Source organism: Acomys russatus, chromosome 27 (genome assembly GCF_903995435.1).
Source record: "Acomys russatus chromosome 27, mAcoRus1.1, whole genome shotgun sequence".
Taxonomy (NCBI): Eukaryota; Metazoa; Chordata; class Mammalia; order Rodentia; family Muridae; genus Acomys; species Acomys russatus.
The window spans coordinates 41,956,237-41,975,817 of record NC_067163.1 but is presented as its reverse complement, the minus strand read 5'-3'; the positions used below and the strand labels follow the sequence as shown (position 1 = coordinate 41,975,817).

Here is a 19,581-nt window from a genome sequence, read left to right as displayed (position 1 = left end):
AGACTTAAAACTGTAAAACATTTAAACTAATCATTCCTACAAATGAGAACAGGCAGAAATTCAAAGTGGTTAAACTTAGCGTTCTGGCTTGCACACACTGCTGTTCAAAGGCTGTGGAACTCAGATCAGATCAGCAATGAAGAGCAGGTAGAATAATTTTGATATTCAGCTCTGAACTAATTTTGACATATCAGGTGCATGGAATTCATACAGTGTCACAAATCACTTAAACCCTCACATTGGGAGTCTTCAGAGTCTTTGATACAATTATTAGCATCATCAATATTTTTACTTGATTAAAAGCAGTGTTTTCCCACAGATTCCTTCATTATTTTCTTCAGGATAATATTATTACTGCATAACTTTCTGCTAATTCTTCCTGGTTGAGATATCTTTGTTCAAATCAAGATGAAACTTGTTTTCTAACAACTGTACTTGCCAAATATTAATTTGTTAAAGATACAGCACAAATCACACTCTATTTATAAAATGCATGAATACATATGGGTGGAATAAATTAATCTTGCACACCCCTGCAGCATTCTGGGAGAAATATTTCTAACTACGGTACAAAAGAACAGCCTCTGCTTGTACTACAAAGTTCCATTTTATACTGTGGACTAATATATATTATGCTTTTAAACAGTATGTTACATTCTACTTAAATATAAAATATAAAGGAATGTTTTTGGCAACACATATGTTTATATTATTTCTATAGAAAAATGAGACATAAATTGCTGTTTCTTTTTGAGATGTAAATACTGAATTTTAAATAACACTTAAAATTAGTTCACAAAGGCTAGGCTGGCGGCTCTAGCCTGGTACTAATGACTATACAAAAAGAGCTCCGTTTCTTGAGAGCAAACCTCAGGCCTCCCAATGAGACCTGTGGTCCTAGTCCATTTTCTTCATTAATTCCCATCTTCAGGATGACATTTAGGGTTAATAGGAACATTCCAAGAACTTCTTACTCCACACATGTGGCTTCAAAGCAGATGCCTTTCCTCTGCTTTTGCTTTCATCACCAAGTAGCTTACTTTCTGCAAGATTCACATTAGCTTTTGGTTTTATCTCCTAAATATACAATGTCACATAAGAAAATATACTTAGGACATATTTATGCAAGAGGTTAAGATGGCATCCAATCTATATGCGGGCTGCCTTGAATGCAGTTGTTATTGATTACTTTGGTTTGGAATGCTCAGCCCATGTGGTTCTACTTTGCAAGTGGAAGCAGGCTCCCTCAAGCATTCTGATAACCTGCCTTTCACAGAGACCCATTTAAAAACAAACTGCGAAGTTTCCATTTTAAAAAAAAAATCAACATTTGTAGCACAACATTTGAGTCTCTGGTATTCTTTAAGTTTGGATGATTTGGGCTGGTGACTTTGGTTGCTAAAATATGTGTCTGAAACAGTAACAAAACTAAACTAAGGCTTGTTTTTTTTTCTTTTATCTTAAAGACATTTAGTAGTGAGAAACACTATTATTATTTCTTTTTACTAGATAGATCTTCACACATTCCCACATTGTACTTTGGTAATTTCTTTTTATAAGCTTAAGAGAAAGTACTAAGTAGAAGATTTGAAAGGCTGTATTAGTAAAAACAGAAACAACCACAGAACATTTCTTTACTGCCTTTGGGAGCTTCTGACTTTAGTCACTGGGCATGTAAAACTCCTTGAATGCATTTCCATAAACCTAAGGAGTTCTCATTCATAACACCCACATTACTTTTAATAGCTAGTTGAGTGTTAATTTTATTTTTACAAATTTAATTTTGTGTGTGTGTGTGTGTGTGTGTGTGTGTGTGTGTGTGTGTGTTTTGAGGTATGTAAACAGAGTGCTGGTGCTTGTGCAGACTAGATCAATAGGAGCCCCTGAAGTTGGAGTTACACACCTTTGTGAACTGCAAGATTTCGGCGCTGGGACTTGAACTATGGTCCTGTATACGACCACCACTCCTCTCTGCATTATTTCTCCCGCCCCAATACTAATTATCTTGGCCACGTACTAAATTCAATTTGACCAAGATGTACACATCACTATTTACTGTAAAACACTATGAAGCAGCACTCATTTAACTGAATTTAAGTTAAATTTATTATTTTAGTCTAAAGAGAAACATCTAAGTTTCAGTAGGAGGAGAGCATAATTGTACAAAGTGAAAGGAAGTAGGGACCTCAGTAGGGACTGAGTCAAATAACGAATATTGGCTTTACCTTGGCATTTGCCTTTCTCTTCTGATAAGTTAATTTGGTATTAATAAGCACATTATACTTCATTTCAAACAACAATTATTATCATGATGCTTTCTCCCAACTCAAAGACAAAAGACCCAGGCACTTCGCTGGAATTTTATGCCCAACATTGTTCTTGTGTCTGCACTGTTTAGGGCTTTCAAACTCATGAAATAAGCATACTCAAAACTTGACCTCTGGTCTTGAATTCATTTCCTTTCACTCACATATTCATTCGACTCAGTGCCAAGTATTTATCAAGGTGCCAAACACTGCACTAAGGATTCTCTAGTTTAATAAACAATTTTCTTTTTCATGGAATTTGAAGCCCAAAGAATAAAACAAAGTAAAAATAAAAACCTGACCGATAGTGAAATGATGGTAAATTACAGGTAACAACAGCAACAACAACAACAAAAAAGCTATGGAATAATACATCATGATGTTATGGAAATGTGAAAATGGCTTTTATGAGTAACTGCGAGTATGACCAGCTCATCACTGGATAAATGGAGACTTGGGGAGTATACTTTAACCACTGGCAGGTGAACTTAATCCAAGAGTTAAAGGAATCCAAGTAGCAGTGGAAAGTAGCTTTTAAGGGTAAAACCAGTACCAGATGGGAGCTGAAAGCGAGGGATTATGGACTATCGTTTCTCAAAGAACAATGAAAAGTATTCAGCTTGGTGTCTTTGCACAAATCAAAGGACATGCTTTTGTGGGTAGTCCAACCGGAAAACACAAATTTATTAGTACACTGGATAAATGCTGGCCCAGACTCAAGAACACAGTGCTACTGAAAAGGATTTATGTCACGACAAAATGTTACAAGTATGTTGGAAGGAGCTAAGTATGGATATGGGGCACCAGCTGTTAGACTCATTTGTTATGGTCCTGGTGAGAGATAAATGTGGGCTACATCAGAGTAAAGACATTATCTGAGTTCCAGAGATATTTGGAAATTATGTTTATTTAGTGGAATTATTGATTGGACTCTCAATCAAAAGAATAGTTGGCTTGACCAAACTGATGACAGTGTAGCTTAATAAAGGAGAGAAAAGCGGGAGAGAATGAGATTCACTTAGTTGCTTCTCAGGCAGGAGTAGGCATACTGGCTGACTTCGTAGGAGAAAGCTGAGTCAGGATTTTAAGCAGGGATTATGGAAATCAGGAAAAGATTTGGGATGAGTCACTATAAAACTAAATGCAGTAGTTGGGAAGTCATGAGTGTGCAGGTCGATAAGAGGAGTCTTCAGGCAAATATGAGCAGTCACCTCAACTTCCCTGAAGCCCTGTTCTCCACTGGCAGTACATCAAGATCTCTGTGCTTCTCTTCGCAGTTACTGTGATACCATTCTTTCTGCTTTACATAGTCAGCTTCCCCTCTTCCACATCTGTCCCCTGGTCCCAGGCTTACATCAGCATCCTATTGTAAACAACGCATGTCTAATATTGTCAGTGTCCAGCTTAAAGGATGCTCATTGCTTTTAGAATTAGGTTACGGTACAATCAAGGCCTGGTGGATTTAACAATAACTCAGCAGCTCCTAATATACTATCTCTGTCCAGATTTCTTGGCTCTCTTCAATTCTTAGGGATCATCTATTCCCCTCTGTTCTAGTACCTTCACCTACACCTTCAAATTAGGGTTAAAGATTAAATTTTACAAAGACAGACCATGCTAATCAAAAGAATTGTCTTAATTTTCACAGTCATTGGCATTATATTAGAGTAAGACATTGCTTAGCTGGTATGATATTGTTGATCAGCTAATGTGTGCTGTCAAACTGTCCATCTGATACAATTTTCATTACACCACAAAACGTAATTATTTAGGTTTATATTTTGAGTACATATTTTTTGCTACATTTCTATAACCAGAGGGTTTAAACATTTAAAACGGTTTTATTGTTAAACAAAAATGCTTTATTATTCTCTCTCTCTCTCTCTCTCTCTCTCTCTCTCTGTCTCTCTCTCTCTCTCCTCTCCCCCCCCCCCCCCCCCCCCGACCGTGTATGTGTGAAACTGCAAGTTTATGTACTTAGGAAAGCCGGAGGTTAGCTCCTGACATCATATCTTGTTACTCCCACTGAGACGTAGGGCTTCCTTCTGAGTTAGGCTGGCTAGCCACCGAGCCTATCTCTGGGTCCTTAGCACAGGAGTTATAAACTCTTATCACTGTGCAGCCATCGATACTAGAGAACGGACTCAGAATGTTGTGCTGGCAAATTAAGCACTTTAACAACTGTGTTATCTCTCCAGATCCTACTGATTCTTCTTGAAGTTCGCCCGCAATGAATGAGTGTATACACAGTGCATGGAGACATATATTCTACGTCCTGTTTGCGCTATAGGTGATATATAGTCTGTACATACACATGTAATTATATTATGCCATGCATATTTATTGTTTTCTTCACTAGGCTTTGATCCTACTAGATGAGCAGAGCTTACAATGCATTAATTTCTTTCTTTGTGAAAACGTAGCATCAAAAATCACAAGATCAAAAAACATATTTACTTCACTCTCCAAATAAAATGTAAGACCCTCTGGCTTGCAGTAAGTCACTTCACAGGGCCTGATGTACAGGCACCTCTTCCCCTGATCACTCAAAGGGCTCTAAAGCATGACTGAGACATGGAATACCTACCGTTTTGCTGAGGTAACCTGTGCTGGTGTTCATGCATTGCAGCCCCTCGCTGTTGCAGCAACCCCCACATCTGTAGACGGACACACATGGAGGTTTAAAGAAGGTGTTTGTGGCTGCTCCAAACTCCTTCCCCACATCTATACACACCTCACGTGGCATGCATTGAGTCTTTCTCCACTCATTATCAATACCTGTCGAGTCATAGGGAAGTCCATAAGTTACACAGAAGCCACCAAGGGAGACAGAGCCTACAGCATTTGCCACTTACTCATATCTGACTTCATATCTTAAGATTTTGTGTAAAACAAATTAAGGAAAAAAATAGACTTGATCCAGAATTTCTCTGTGAATGAGAACTTAATATAATATTTAGTAGAATCGCTGAGGAAACTCCCTTTTAAGATTATTTTTACAGGGAGGTAACAAAAAATTAGAATTAAATTAGGGATTTCAAAAATTATACCAGTAACCTAACAAAAATGTTTGGTTTTCCTTGCCTAAAAGAGGGAAATTTAATATATGGATGTTTACAGGAAATGCAAAAACGGAGCCACGCTCTTTGCCTGGCAAGTACAATTTTTGTGGTTTTGAAGCAAATGTAAACATCATGCTTTAGCTTTTCTTTTTAAACTGACATAATTCAAAACTCATTTTCAGGCAAGCTATTCAGTAATGTTAAATAATGACATGACAGTAGCTATGTCCAAGGAAAGGCTATTTCCCACCTATTACAAATGGTAGCCTTAGCTGACTGTAGGAAAATTAAATTTCCCAACTCTTCCTGGTTTCTCTTGGACATCTGCTTCCAATAGGTTGTAGGCTTACCTGTGACTCTATTGACTTTGTACTATATTAAAGATGATGCAGTTTCTGTTTTCCAGTTTATTTCCCCTGTATTTCCTCTAAAATAACATTTTTGGGTTTTTAAGAACTATACATTATGGGTGATTGCATCATGAATCCATGTGTGTGTGTGTCCTGTAGGGAGGAGTTCGTGTGGAGGCTGGAGGGAATCTCCGGGTCCTCTACCACTCTGTGCCTTTATTGTTTTGAGATAGGATTTCTCAGTGAACCAGAACTCTCTCAGTAGGCTAGGCCGTCTGACCAGCTAGCTTGCTGGACTTTCCTTTCACTGTTCTCTGCAATGCCAGGGTTACAGGCACCCATAGTTATGAGCATCTTTATATATGGGCACTGGAGAGTCAAACTCACATATTCATCATTGCATAGTTATCTCCCTGACCGCATTATCAGACTTTGAAATGGCAGTGCGATTTAAAACTAAAGAGAGCCTTGTATGAAATGGTCAACCAACCTGTATTATGTCATTTTACACATCATGATTTTTGTGAAATGTTATGGTAAACATTAATCTGCTTCATAAAAGACAACTCTGAGCCAGTCTCTCTGAGGAAACAAGACAGCAGGTAGCTCTTGAAGAGTGCACACAAGCACACATAAGCATCTGTCTATCTGTCTGTGTATAAGAATAGGGCGCAGAGTGTTACATATCTTATGCATAATATATACATATTCTCGCACATAAGTGAAATTAAGTTATGTCTAAATTTAAATCAAAAAGAAAATTTCTTAAAATACTCATTTTTCTTTAGATATAACTGTTTAAACCAGTGGTTCTCAACCTATGAGTGGGTTGCAACCCCTTTGGGGGAAGGAATGACTGTTTCCCAAGGGTTGCCTAAGACCATTAGAAAATGTAGATATTTGTGTTGTGATTCACAACCATAGCAAATTAGGTATGAAGTAGCAGTGAAAATAATTTTATGACTAGGGGTGACCACAACAAAAGGAACAGCATTAAAGGGTCACAGCATCAGCAAGGTGAGAAACACTGGATTAAATGAACCTAAGTAACTAAGGTAAATTAATCCAAGGTGGAAATTTTATTTAAGTATTTCCAAATGTTTGCAATCTCAGTTAATAAAGGTGTGCTGATGTGCATGTGCCTTCTAGCTGTGGACTTCAAGAAATCACCTAACTACTTTAAAAGAGTTCTCGAATTATTTCATTCAAGGCAATTTTGCTAACATCTATTTTCTTAACGTCTCTGGACTTAAAGTTTTTCAAGCTGGAAGCAAAGGTCCTTCCATACCGAAGGGCTTGAAGCTCTTCAGGCGCATTGTTGCATGTACTTACTTTTCAGTATCTCTGTGTTATAATGTGCAGCAGCAAATTTTACGGTGTCCCCTGTCCTTGTGCTGAGGTTAGGCTGCTGCCAGCCACCTTTCCTCAGCTGACACTTGTACATTTTCCAGTAGTCTGGGTACAGGACAGACATAAGCTCATCTACGCTGGACACTGACCGCAACTGCTCCTCCAGGTCTTTGCCTGTGAAAGCCTGTCAAAAGAAAGTTGAAGGTCAGTACTTTACCAGACTAAGAGTTTAGGAAGAGAAACTCAAAAGCCTTCTGGTTTAATCTAACAGACACTGTATCTGATAATAAGAGGATTATCAACAAATCATGACTTGCTTAAATGGTCACGGTAAAATTAAATTCGTATTAGTATGTAATATCTCTAGACTAGCACAGCTAAACTATATTTGCTTTTAAGATCCAAAATTGTGAGAGGTGAGTTTTAAAATTCCTTATTGTTGTAACAGCTTTTTCACACTGACAAATTTGTTGACTTTAATACTCATTTATACATATTTTTCCATGTACACTATATAAGTAAATTGACACAAATTTCCTCTAATATTGTGTACCAACATCAATAAAATATAAGTAAAGTCTTTAAAAATATATACATATTAATTTTAATTAAAATATAATTGCATAATAGATTTTTAAAGTTGGACTGAAGGCTGCATATGTAGTGCAGTGATACGGCACCGCCAATGGTCAAAGCTCTGGGCTACATACCTAGAACAAAGAGAAAGGGTAAAGGGCTGGTGCAGTCATGGCAGCATGAAATAAACACTTGAAGTTTATTTCAGTGGAGATCTTAACATCACTGAAATTATCATAACTTCCAAATTTATATACATGATGTATTTGCTTGGGAAAAATCTCATATATGACACAAAACTCAAGAATCAAGTTTTGAGATCTAATAATGTTTACTGAGAGAAAGAATGGTTATGGAGGCAAAGTTATTAAAGAAAGCTCATTCTATGAGCTCATGAGTGATAATATCTTCTGAGCTTTTCAAAACATGTCCATATATACTACATATGGACATATATACTATATATAGCTATATATGCATATATTATTTGCCAACCAATTCTAAATAAATATAGATAATGAAATCTATCTTTATATTTGTGGTCACTGTCATGTGCAATAAAATGCCATAATGCTTCTATTAGCATCTGATTGTTAAATAGGCCGCAGAAAATAAGGAGCAATGGTAATGTGATAGGAGGGTTGACAACTTTCCTAAGACTACAGTCAACTTCTGACCTTGTCCCATTATACAGAAGTGCAGAATATGTCATTTGTTCTCTATCCCAAAAAGGCTTCTGTCAACAGAACAAAGCGACAGCCTACAGACTGGGAAAAGATCTTCACCAACCCTTCATCTGACAAAGGTCTAATATCCAAAATATATAAAGAACTCAAGAAATGAAACACCACCAAACCAAATAACCCAATTGAGAAATGGGGCTTGGAACTAAACAGAGAATTCTCAACAGAGGAATATCAAATGGCTGAGAAACACTTAAAGAAATGCTCAACCTCCTTAGTCATCAGGGAAATGCAAATCAAAACAACTCTGAGATTCCATCTTACACCCATCAGAATGGCTAAGATCAAAAACTCAAGCGACACCACATGCTGGCGAGGATGTGGGGAGAGAGGAACACTCCTTCATTGCTGGTGGGAATGCAAACTAGTACACTATCTGGTGCTATCTCAGAAAACTGGGAATAGGGCTTCCTCAAGACCCAGCTATTCCACTCCTTGGAATATACCCAGAAGATGCTCTAGCACACAACAAGAAAATTTGCTCAACCATGTTCATAGCAGCCTTATTCATAATAGCCAGAACATGGAAACAGCCTAAGTGTCCCTCAGTAGAAGAATGGATAAAGAAACTGTGGTACATTTACACTATGGAATACTACTCAGCTATTAAAACAAGAAAATTTTTTTTCATTGTATTTGTCATACAGATCACTTTTCTCTTTTTCTTTTTTGCTTGTTTGCATATATATAAATATATACATGTATATACATACATACATGGTTTCTCTGTGTAGTTCTGCCTTACCAGAACTCGCTTTTTAACTACGCTGGCTGTGAACTCAGAGATCTGTCTGCCTCTGCCTCCTAAGTGCTGGGATTAAATCGTATTACTTTCCCATCAAAATTTAAGTGATATAGTGCCTTAGAATGTTTTTTATCCATTTTACATTACGTTATTCCAAAGACATCTTTCTACTTCACCAGTGAGCTCTGCACAGTCAACCAATGGTAAACAAAACACCTGAAATAAATATTGAGTTTTTTCTCTTGAATTAAAATCCCATTGACCCTTTCTTGAACGATGGCAAAATGACCAAAGAAATATTAATTCTTTTGTTTTTCTCAGTTATGATTGCAAACATAGAACTAAACAGATACAAAAAAAAAATCACCAAAACCCCCCATTTACAGCAGGTTTGATTCCTGTCCATCCAGAGATATTTAGAAACATCTAAGGGTCTCTGCTGTAAAATGAGCATTGTTTTCAGAATGATAGAGAACAGTGGCTAAGAACACCTTTACACTCACAGGGCAACCTCCTACAGCATTGTCTAGGGTAATGTTTGCACCCTGTAGGGGGCATTAGAGGGCTTCATTAGCTTGCATAATCTAACTTCATCAGTTGGCATAAAGCATATGTCACGTATTATCCTATTAAGAACATTCCAGAAGTTGGACTTTTAAAAAATTATTTAACCCTATAAATTCCTGTTAAAAACTTTGTATGAATGAGTGGGTTTAAATACACTTACTTGCTTGGATTAATATTACTCAGTGACAGGAGCATGCTTTCTGTTTTTCTCATTAAGTATTTCTTAACAATATTCCCTTGGCTTGTAATAGCAAAACGTATTTATTTATAAATAGTGTTCCTAAGCAAATCACAACTGTTTATGAATGATTTCCCTTTTGTTGGTTATAATTCCAAATGCAAGCTTTTTTGTCTTTGAAAATGTGAGCTCAATTACTTGGGGGTGAGCTTCATGGGTAAAGCACTGGTAAAACAAACATGACTAACTTGAGTTTGCATCTTTAAGACCCATATAATGTGGGACTGATAGGGTGATTGCTTGTGACCCCAGTGTTTCAGAGACAGACAAGGGTTCAAGTGACAGACCCTGCAGACAGGGCAGACAGCATCAGTGTCAACTCTTGTCTCTACACTCATGAACACACATGTGCATGGGTAGCTGCACACATATGTCCACATAAACATGGAAAGACACACACATACACAAATGCACACTACATATATAGATACTTAAAAATTATCCTTCAAATTAAAACGTGCAAGAGGTTTTAAAACATTTATTGTTAGTAAAGTTTCTTTGATATGATAAGGAACAACTGGTGCTAATATTATTTAGTACTGATTACAATATTAATTATGCAATTTGTACATTTTAATTAACATATAATATTCAGTTGGGATGTGAGTTGATCATGATCACACAGTTTGAGGGACTTTTATACAATGAGCTTCTGTAACCCCACACAGATAAGCAGAGAACGCTGAATACATCCTGCAAGTCTTCTTCACTCTTTTTATTTATAACAGTTCACAAAATGTAACTAACTTCATTCCGAGGGTTTTTAAAAGCCAGTTTTTGCTTCGCTTTGAGTTTACAATGGTCGTGTGCTGCAATATGCATACATAGTACTGGGTTGCTTTTCTCAACTTTACTTTGTAAAATTGAATCATATTTGAGAAGTGCTGGTTTTCCATTCTGTTAACTACTACAATTTCTCTAGTCTATGTGTATGTAGTATACATCAGAGGGTATGAAAGAGAAAAAGAATTGGCTTATGAAGTAAGCACATCATTGAGTGCTCAGATAAGACCAAAATAAATGTATCAATTTACACTTCTGAGGGTTGCATATGGAATCTCTTGCTCTGTGTCTTTGCCAATGTACATTAGTTGTTTTCACACTTTCAGTCATTCTAATATGTATGCAGACCATCTCATTGTGGTTTGACGTGATTGCCTGTTTGCAAGGGCAGCTAATAACAGCTTTTCATTCATTTCTGCTAGCCGTCTTTGGTGCTGTTACTTGTGTGGATTACACATGTATTCTTGATATGAGCTCTTTGCATTGGGTTCCGATACATGAATCACAGACATCTACTGTGTAACTATATTTCCACTCATTCCGTAGTGGTTTCTGGTGAACAAATTATATATATACCTGAGCTTTTTCAAGATCAGTCTTTTAAAAAATCACTTAACTCACAATCATGAAAATATCATTCTACATTATTCTGTAAGATTTTCATTCACTTTGGGACAACCACGAACTTGGAATTGTTCTTTTAGTATAGTGTAAGGTAGATGTCAGGATCCTCTTTTTCATTCCAATTGATCCTCCACCATTTATTCTGTCACTTTGGTATAGGACTAAACCAATCCCTTTTCCTTTGTGTATTTAATTATTATCTTTATTCTACTACAAAATTGAGTGGGTAAGTAAGTATTGTGCTAAGGACTGAACCGAAGGCCTTGTGCATGGAGGTGAATGTTCTACTGTAGAGCCCATCTTCATCCCTACAATAGCTTTACTATGAAGCTTATTTTAAGCACACTATTTGGATTGCACATGGCTCCTCAAATTTCAACAATAGAATTGATGCCAAAATTAAAAAATTACAAAACAGTTGTAATTTTACTGTCTTTTTTTCTTCCATTACAAATTTTAGTTACATTTTTTTGAAAGTAAAAAAGCTTCAAGTGTCTTATTGCATGAACTAGCATGTCAAATGAGATGTCCACTGCTTTTATATATGTTATGTGCCAAAGACAATTATCACTACGGGTGTTGGTGACACCAGTAAACGTTTAAGCCCTAACTATGTTGCGTATTCTCTCCTATATCATGAGTTCGGCTTCAAAGAACTCTTTATTCTTAAGCTTTTCTTATAACCTACACACTGTGAAGTCTCACCTTCCCTGATAAAATATCTCTGTTCTTTAAATACACACATTGCATACCTAGAGGCACATGTTTAATACAGTATCTGTCTGGCCCCTGGGTTTTCTAACACATCATGATTTGAGGAAATGCATATGTCTGTCCTGACACAACAGTAAGAACATGCATTCTGCACAGATCGATAAACTTGTGTTTGAATCTTAGCCACAATATTTACTGTGTGTATGACCTTTTGAGCTCATTTCTTCAACCAAAATATCAGGACTGCTGTAAAAATTTAATGTGACTTTGTGAAATAAGGTATGTAAGTAGCCAGATGCTTTTTTTTTTAATGGTTTCCTGGTTTTTAAAAAAAGTTTCTTTCCAGATTAACAATGTTTTATTAATTTCCTTTATGACTACACTTGAACTGAACTTATGCTAATATATTTCATATAGATGACTGATTTTATTTCATCCACAACGAAACATCCATTTGTTTTTTACTCTTTTCACTATGGCCTGTATGTAGAGACGCTGGGAACACCTATCTCTTTCTCACTGCAACAAAGCATTTTTAGCCTTCCTACAAAAGGCAGAATGTGCTCAGAATGCTGAAGTTCCTTGAAGCCGTTTTAAGGCACAGCATCAGCCCACAAAGGGGCTTCTTTGTTGGTCATCAGGCGCATTCAACCCTATGCGAATGGAAGGTTGGGACAGGAGATGGGGATGACTGCCTGTGAGGACACAGAGCAGAAGAACACAACCCCCCTGCTCAAGAGGATTAACGGAAAGCTGGAAAGTCTTTAGAAGCAGGCACTGGAGCTGCGTCCTGAGTGGCTTAAAAAACGGTCACTTGATGTCCACGGTTAAGCAAGGTGTGGGGACGACTCCGCCTCTTTAACAACTTCTGTAACTCTAACCTCTGCCCCATTTCAGCAAGGAATCAGCTGAAAGCAGCCGGGACATACTTAAGCATGATGCAATCCAGAGGATTTAAGATATTTGCATGCCTATTTTTCAAAACTACCACAATGCGTACCAGGGCTTACATTGAAACATAATTCACTTTATACAAAAAGAAAGACTGTTGTCAAAGACAGGCAAAACTCACATAAAGAATGTCCAGAAGTAAAACTAATGTGAGTGGCAATAATAAGGGGAACTGGATGCTTCCCGCTTCTGCCCAGCCCTGCTGGAGCTCCTTTGTAATTAACTTGTGAAACAAAGGTGACACCTATTTTCACTCTGTTTTCTCTTCTAAAGCACATTTACACCCACTCCTGATTACTTAATATGCTCTCTCTCTCTCTCTCTCTCTCTCTCTCTCTCTCTCTCTCTCTCTCTCTCTCTCTCTCTCTCTCACTGTCTCTGTCTCTCTCTCTCTCTCTGTGTATTCCTATTCCAGTGTCTACTCAGCTGACATTTTAGAATACATTTTTAAGGTGTGATAAAAAGAAAAACAATCACATTTGTCCACAAATAAGAACTGTATAATGAGATGTCCCCCAGGGAAGCTTCTGTTTCCAGTGCTTAACCCCTGTCTTTGTAAAGAGGCTAGGACTGTGCTATCTAGGCAGCCACTACCTCTTAAAATTTCAAATCAACAGCAAGAGAGAAAAGATTATGAAGTCACCATTCTCTATTGAATGATTACACTGTGCCAAGGAATGTTCTAGGCATGCTATTCCAGAACGAAGCCTCTCCTTCAGCGCAGCTTACAAGCTACACATCATATATGTTTATTTTGAGAGCTAAGAATCCTAAATAGCAGCTCTCCGAAATTCTTCTTTCCAAGGAACTTCCATATCTTAAGACATACCTGCTTTGTATATGGCAATTAATTGCAGAAAAATTCTCTGAAGTTTATGTGCTTGTGTCTAAAGGATTCCAGATTAGTTTCTAAAGTGTCAGGGAGAGGAATTTGTTGCTATGAAACAATGTTGAGGAAAACAAAGCTGAAGTATTTAACCAGAACTATTGCATCTAAAAACATAAAACTTCCAGTTTTCACTTTCACCAACGAATGAGTTATTAATTACTTTCTATGATTAGAACCTATTTAAGAACTTATTGCAGAGAGGCAAACTAGCAATATTTAATCATTTTTTTAAAAAAATCTAATTACTAGAGCTGGAGAGATGGCTCAGTAGTTAAGAAAGATTTTTGCCCTCCCAGAGGAGCCAAGTTCACTTCCCAGCTCCTCCCTGGGGCAGCAAACAACTTCCTGTAACTGTAGCACAAAGGGTTCCAATACTTTCTTATAACTTGCTGGCACCTACACACACACACACACACAGAGAGAGAGAGAGAGAGAGAGAGAGAGAGAGAGAGAGAGAGAGAGAGAGAGAGAGAGAGAGAGAGAGAGAGAGAGAGAGGAATGAACAATAGAATCAGTTATATGCCAATTGGTTGTAAACAGTGTGTGTATGTGGGGAAGCAGGGAAGAAAAGAGGGGTGCCTTAATTGATGATTAGAATATGCGAAGCTATGTGCTTTTAAAGGCAGCTGAAAAAAAAAACTATTATGACTCTATCTAATTCATCTAAGGATTTAGAAAGTTTCCCTGAGGCCAGTCCACTTAGTGAGCTCTGGGAAAGCACTTATTTTGAGAAGCCACACACTTCTTTATCATGCCAGATTCCTTATGTCCCAAACTGCTTACTTTAGGAGCTTTGCTAAGCCAATCCTCCATGACTCAGTGTCAAGGCTGCTTTGGGCAATGTCTTTGCACAACACATTTCTTTACCTTATGCTTTGTGCAGTGTGAATTTCACAACACTGTCAGCAGGTGTGTCTTTGTGAGTACCATTATTTGTACAGGAACACTAAGGAGTGATGCCTTCTTTCCCTAAGAAGATGAAAATTTAGAAACAGATTGCCAGGAGTAATAAATATTAGCTGTGGCCTTCCTCATCCTAACAAGCCAGGAGTTAGATAAATGAATATGGCGTTAAGCACCCAGGTGACTTTTAACACAGATATTTCTGTAGGTTGGCATAAGTAGATGCATCAAAGTCCTCACTAAGCAAGAGAAGACAACCATTATGCTAATAACATTTGCAACCAGTGTTCACAGTATAAAGCTTAGATTTTAGCTCAAGAATAATCCTAGGCTGCATTTTATTTCCATCTTAAAAATGGCCCTGAGAAGGTCAAATTTAGAATTAAATATTTACATTCTACAGTACTCTGTGCCAATAAGTAGGATTCGTGTTTAAAGTTTCACTGTAGGAAAGTATCCACTTAGTGGAACTGGGCAAATTTCAAAGATCTGTCTCTCTTTACTCCTGACTGCTATTAGCTTCCTGACCCTAAGATACAAAGAGAGCATTATGGAGCTCAGGTCTCTTGGGCTAGCTGGTAAAATTCCATACTGCATGTTGGCTAATATTTGCCAGGTACAGTTCTATAGGACAAGTGTATTTACAAACTGCATATCATTTTAAGATAACTGAGCAGAATAGTCTTTATATCTTCCTCTTGTGCCTAAGACTGTATTCCTAAGATGTTTTGACTTGAGAGTCACGGGGAGGAGAAGGAAGGCGAGGAGGAGGGAGGGGAGGAGGAGGAGTGGAGGGAGAGCAGAAGGGAGAGGAGAAAGGAGGAAGAAACCAGCTTATCTGTCCAGGAGATCATATTTACTGTGCATATTAATGAAAACAATGGATATTTATTTAGGTGAAAGGAGCTCCTTATAATACTGGAGCTCCTACGTTTCCCTATAGAAAACTCCTATGTAGAAGAGAAACTAGAGCAAGTGCGCTAATGCCATGTTCACAAAACTAATGCATCACTACTTCCATCTGCTCTGAAAATGTGTTTTAGTATTTATTTAATATGCATGTACAAAGTGTTTTAATACTCACTACTATAGCTAGCTCAGTGAACTGTAATCGAGCATTGAGCCCCTGTGTAATTGGCTTCATCACTGAGGTTTCCCAACATTAAACATCATAGTTTGGATGATAAATGTCCCCCCTGCATGACCCTGTGAAGGTACTGGGGTCCAGGGAGATGAGCCCAGGAAGCAACAGAATGTTTATGGGGTTGGGCTCACTGGGGGTTCCTTTGGGTTTGGGGGACATGCAGGTGAAAGAGACTCTTCCGTGAGCCCTTCTTGCTCTGTTTTCTTCCAGGCTCACCGCGCTTCTGATTTTGCTTTACTAAACACTCCCATCGTGGTGTGCTGCCCTAGCACAGGCCCATAAGTCCCTGTTCATGGACCAGACTCATCATACCTGTTAGCCCAAAGTAAACTCTCATCCTTCGTAAGTTAACGACCCCAGTAATTTTCGTGCAGTGATACAAATCTCATTGATACAGATCTTTTTTTTTTCCTACTAAGTCATTTTAGAGCGAACATTGTCTCCTTTGCTATGTGACCGCCTTGGGTATTTGATCATATCTCACATTTTTCCAGCATCCCCTAGTTCACATCTGACCACCTTGGCTGACCTTCAACAAGAATCCTGTTTCCCAATCTCTCTTTCTCCTTTTAAGAAAACTAATCGAATGCTTTTCGTTCTCCCCAAAGCCATTCACTCCACAGATGTGGGTGTCACTTCTGTCCTTGCTGAAGCAACACTTAGCTGTTCTTATTATTCAGAGTTCTCTCTTTCTCCCACTCTCACCTCAGTGTACAAACCTGCTGTTCTCATGAATTAAATAAAATAAAGAAACATAATAAATAAATACAAGCATACAAGGAAAATGTCAAACAGATTAAAAGTCCCTTTAAGTCCTTATCTTTATTCTCCTCTCTCAGAACGTCTTGAAAGGACATCTGTGCTCTTCGTTATGAGCCTACAGTGAGCATCCACTCTGGGTTCTGCTCCCCACCAGTCCACTGGAACTATCCCATAGGTCAGTGCGCTGTTTCTCTATTAAAGCCATGTGTGTGTGTGGCTTCTTGAGACCCCATTTTCCTGATATTTCCTCTCCGTCAGGGTTTATGACTATCTCTGACCTTTGCTTACATCTCTTACACATAATCTCTCCAATTTGAGTACTAGTGGTCCAGGACTATTTTTGTCTCCGATCATCTTACTTCTCTTTGTGAATAATTTCACCTATTCTTAATCTTCTCCAAATGATCTGTGTCTGAAGATGGAAATGTGTACATTCAGCCCAAAGTTTTCTCAAAAGTAGACTTCTCAGGATACCACTACTAGCATCTAACTTGGAATCCCCCAATTTCCCCTCAAAATCTCTTTCCTATGTGCATAGAACTTACTAACCTGGATCTAATTGAAAAGCTTGAGAAGCAGACTTACCAGTTCTCTCTTATTCCACAGTGAAATCTATCAGCAAGTCATAAGCATTTTATTATTAAATTGTAGCAATGCCATCCCTGTTTGCTACAATATTGTGAGTCAACACAGGCATCCCCTCTGCCTAATTCACAGCATCACCCTTGAGATTGTTGTTCCATGCAACTGATTCTCTACCCAAAACTCAGGGGGTTCTTATCAATACTACTTAATAAAGCCATTTACCCAGCTGATCTGCTTAAGTAGCTCACCATCATATTGAAATAGATCCACCTACGAACACTAAACCCTTAGATTGTTTGGGTCCTGTTGGTACCATGGTTTGTCTGTTTCTTTGTTTTCCAACGGTATCTACCACCCTCCAAACCCTACTTTAGAACAGCACTTCTCAACCTGCATGTTGAAACCCCTTTGGCAACCTTGATCTCCAATGTGTTTATATTACGATTCATAATAGCAAAGTTAGTTATTAAGTAGCAATGAAACAATTTTATGGTTGTGGGGGGGGGGTCACAACAACATGAAGAACTATATTAAAGAGTTGCAGCATTAGGAAGGTTGAGAACCACTGCTTTAGAACTTTAGTGTCCTGCAACATTTGTGCTTCATTTAAACAAACAACCTACATGAAATATCTTTCCTTTCATGGAAGTATATTCCCGTAGCACTACACATGGTAACTTCTCTTCGCTAAAGGGTCAATTTAAATGCCACATTAACACTACAAAGGCTTCCTTCAGATGTTAACTCGATATCCCCAGCCACAAACTCTGTATTAAACCCTCTCATTTATTTCATACCGTCTATGGCATGTGAAACAGCCTTACTTATTCTTTGCCTTACTTGCTCTCATTTACTCCCTCGACACTTGCTTTGTTGCCTATAAGCACCTCTTCTTTGAAGCACACCCAGAATATAACAGGGTACATTGAAATAGTTTCTTTTTATTTTTCATGACATGAAATAACACTGCTGATAGCTTTCAGGAAAAAAAACTTATAAAAGCAGCTAAAGGTAACTGAATTCCAATTTCATTAAATTTGCCAAAAAGTAAACTACCTTTATAATGATATTCAGGAGGTTTACCTTTTTTATTCTGAATCACGAAAGAAGAAAATAAACACACTTTCCTTTTTAGAGTGAAGATTGAAAGAATATTTATATTTTAGCCAAGTTTTTCACCATGTTAACACTGTAACTCTCTAACTAGGCTAAGCCAAAGGAAGATAATAAACACAGAAAATTTATCTTTGTTTAATCTTATTTCCCCCTTATTTTAAAGCTCAGCTGAAATATGAATAATTGACTGACAGAAGAAGTGTTATAAGGTCCATTTAATATAATGAAAGAAATATTGAGTTAATCTGTTTCCAAAGCTCTTGGAATCCAAACTCAGGGATGATGAAGAATCACCTGTGATGCACCCATGTTGATGCACAGAGTCCAGCTGGATTGTCATTGTGCCTGGTCCAAGTCTAACTACTACCTACTAACTACTAACTACTACGTACTAACGACCACCACTAACTACTAGCCTTGAATACCACCACTAACTACAACTAAGCATATACAACTAACCTCACTTCATTTGAATCACAGACCTAGTAAAACAGAAAATCAGACAAAGAGCATGTGAGGATAAAAGTGGCTGCATAGGAAATTTACCAAATGAGGGCTGAGGAAAGGGCTCAGTGGTAGGAAGGAACACTTGCTCTCTAAGCACGAAGGGTTTGAAATACTAAACCATACGTTTTGTTTTTTAATTGATTAATTTATTTTTAATTAATTTATTTTTGATTTGTTTACATCCTGACTGTAGCCCCCACCTTTGTCTCCTCCTGGCCCAGCCTTCCTATTTGTTCCTCCCTCTCCTGGCTCTCCTAGTCCTTAGAAAGCATCCTTACTCCCCTACCATCTGACTGGAGCGTATCAAGTGTCATCCAGACTGCCTGTTTTCTCTTCCTCTGTGGCTTGGCAAGGCCACCCTGCCAAAGGGAAGCGATCAATAAGTGGACAACAGAGTTCCTGTCAGAAGCAGCCCCTACTCCCCATATTGTGGGACCCACTTGAAGACTGTGCTGCCTGTCGACTACAGCTGAGCAGGGGGTCTAGGTCCCCTCCATGCATGGTCTTTGGTTGGTGTATCAGCCTCTGCAGCCCCCCTCCCCGCGTCCTCCCTCCCCCCACCCTGGCCAGAGTTGTTGGCTCTGTTGGTCTCCTTGTAGAGCTCCTGTCTCCTCTTTGTCCTTCTGTCCCCCAACTCTTCCATAAGACTCCCTACGCTCTGGCCAA

At 38.1% G+C, this 19,581-nt stretch overlaps 1 protein-coding gene across 1 annotated transcript in view; it reads right to left on the bottom strand.

The window, feature by feature from the left end:
- Window positions 1–19,581, bottom strand: part of Vegfc (vascular endothelial growth factor C) — a 99,749-nt gene that overhangs the window by 25,356 nt on the left and 54,812 nt on the right. The window contains exons 2-3 of the mRNA XM_051169498.1: window positions 7,051–7,252; window positions 4,894–5,084 (exon numbers count right to left, since the gene is read on the bottom strand). Coding sequence (XP_051025455.1) covers window positions 4,894–5,084; window positions 7,051–7,252 — 393 coding nt within the window. The remainder of the gene's footprint in view (window positions 1–4,893; window positions 5,085–7,050; window positions 7,253–19,581) is intronic.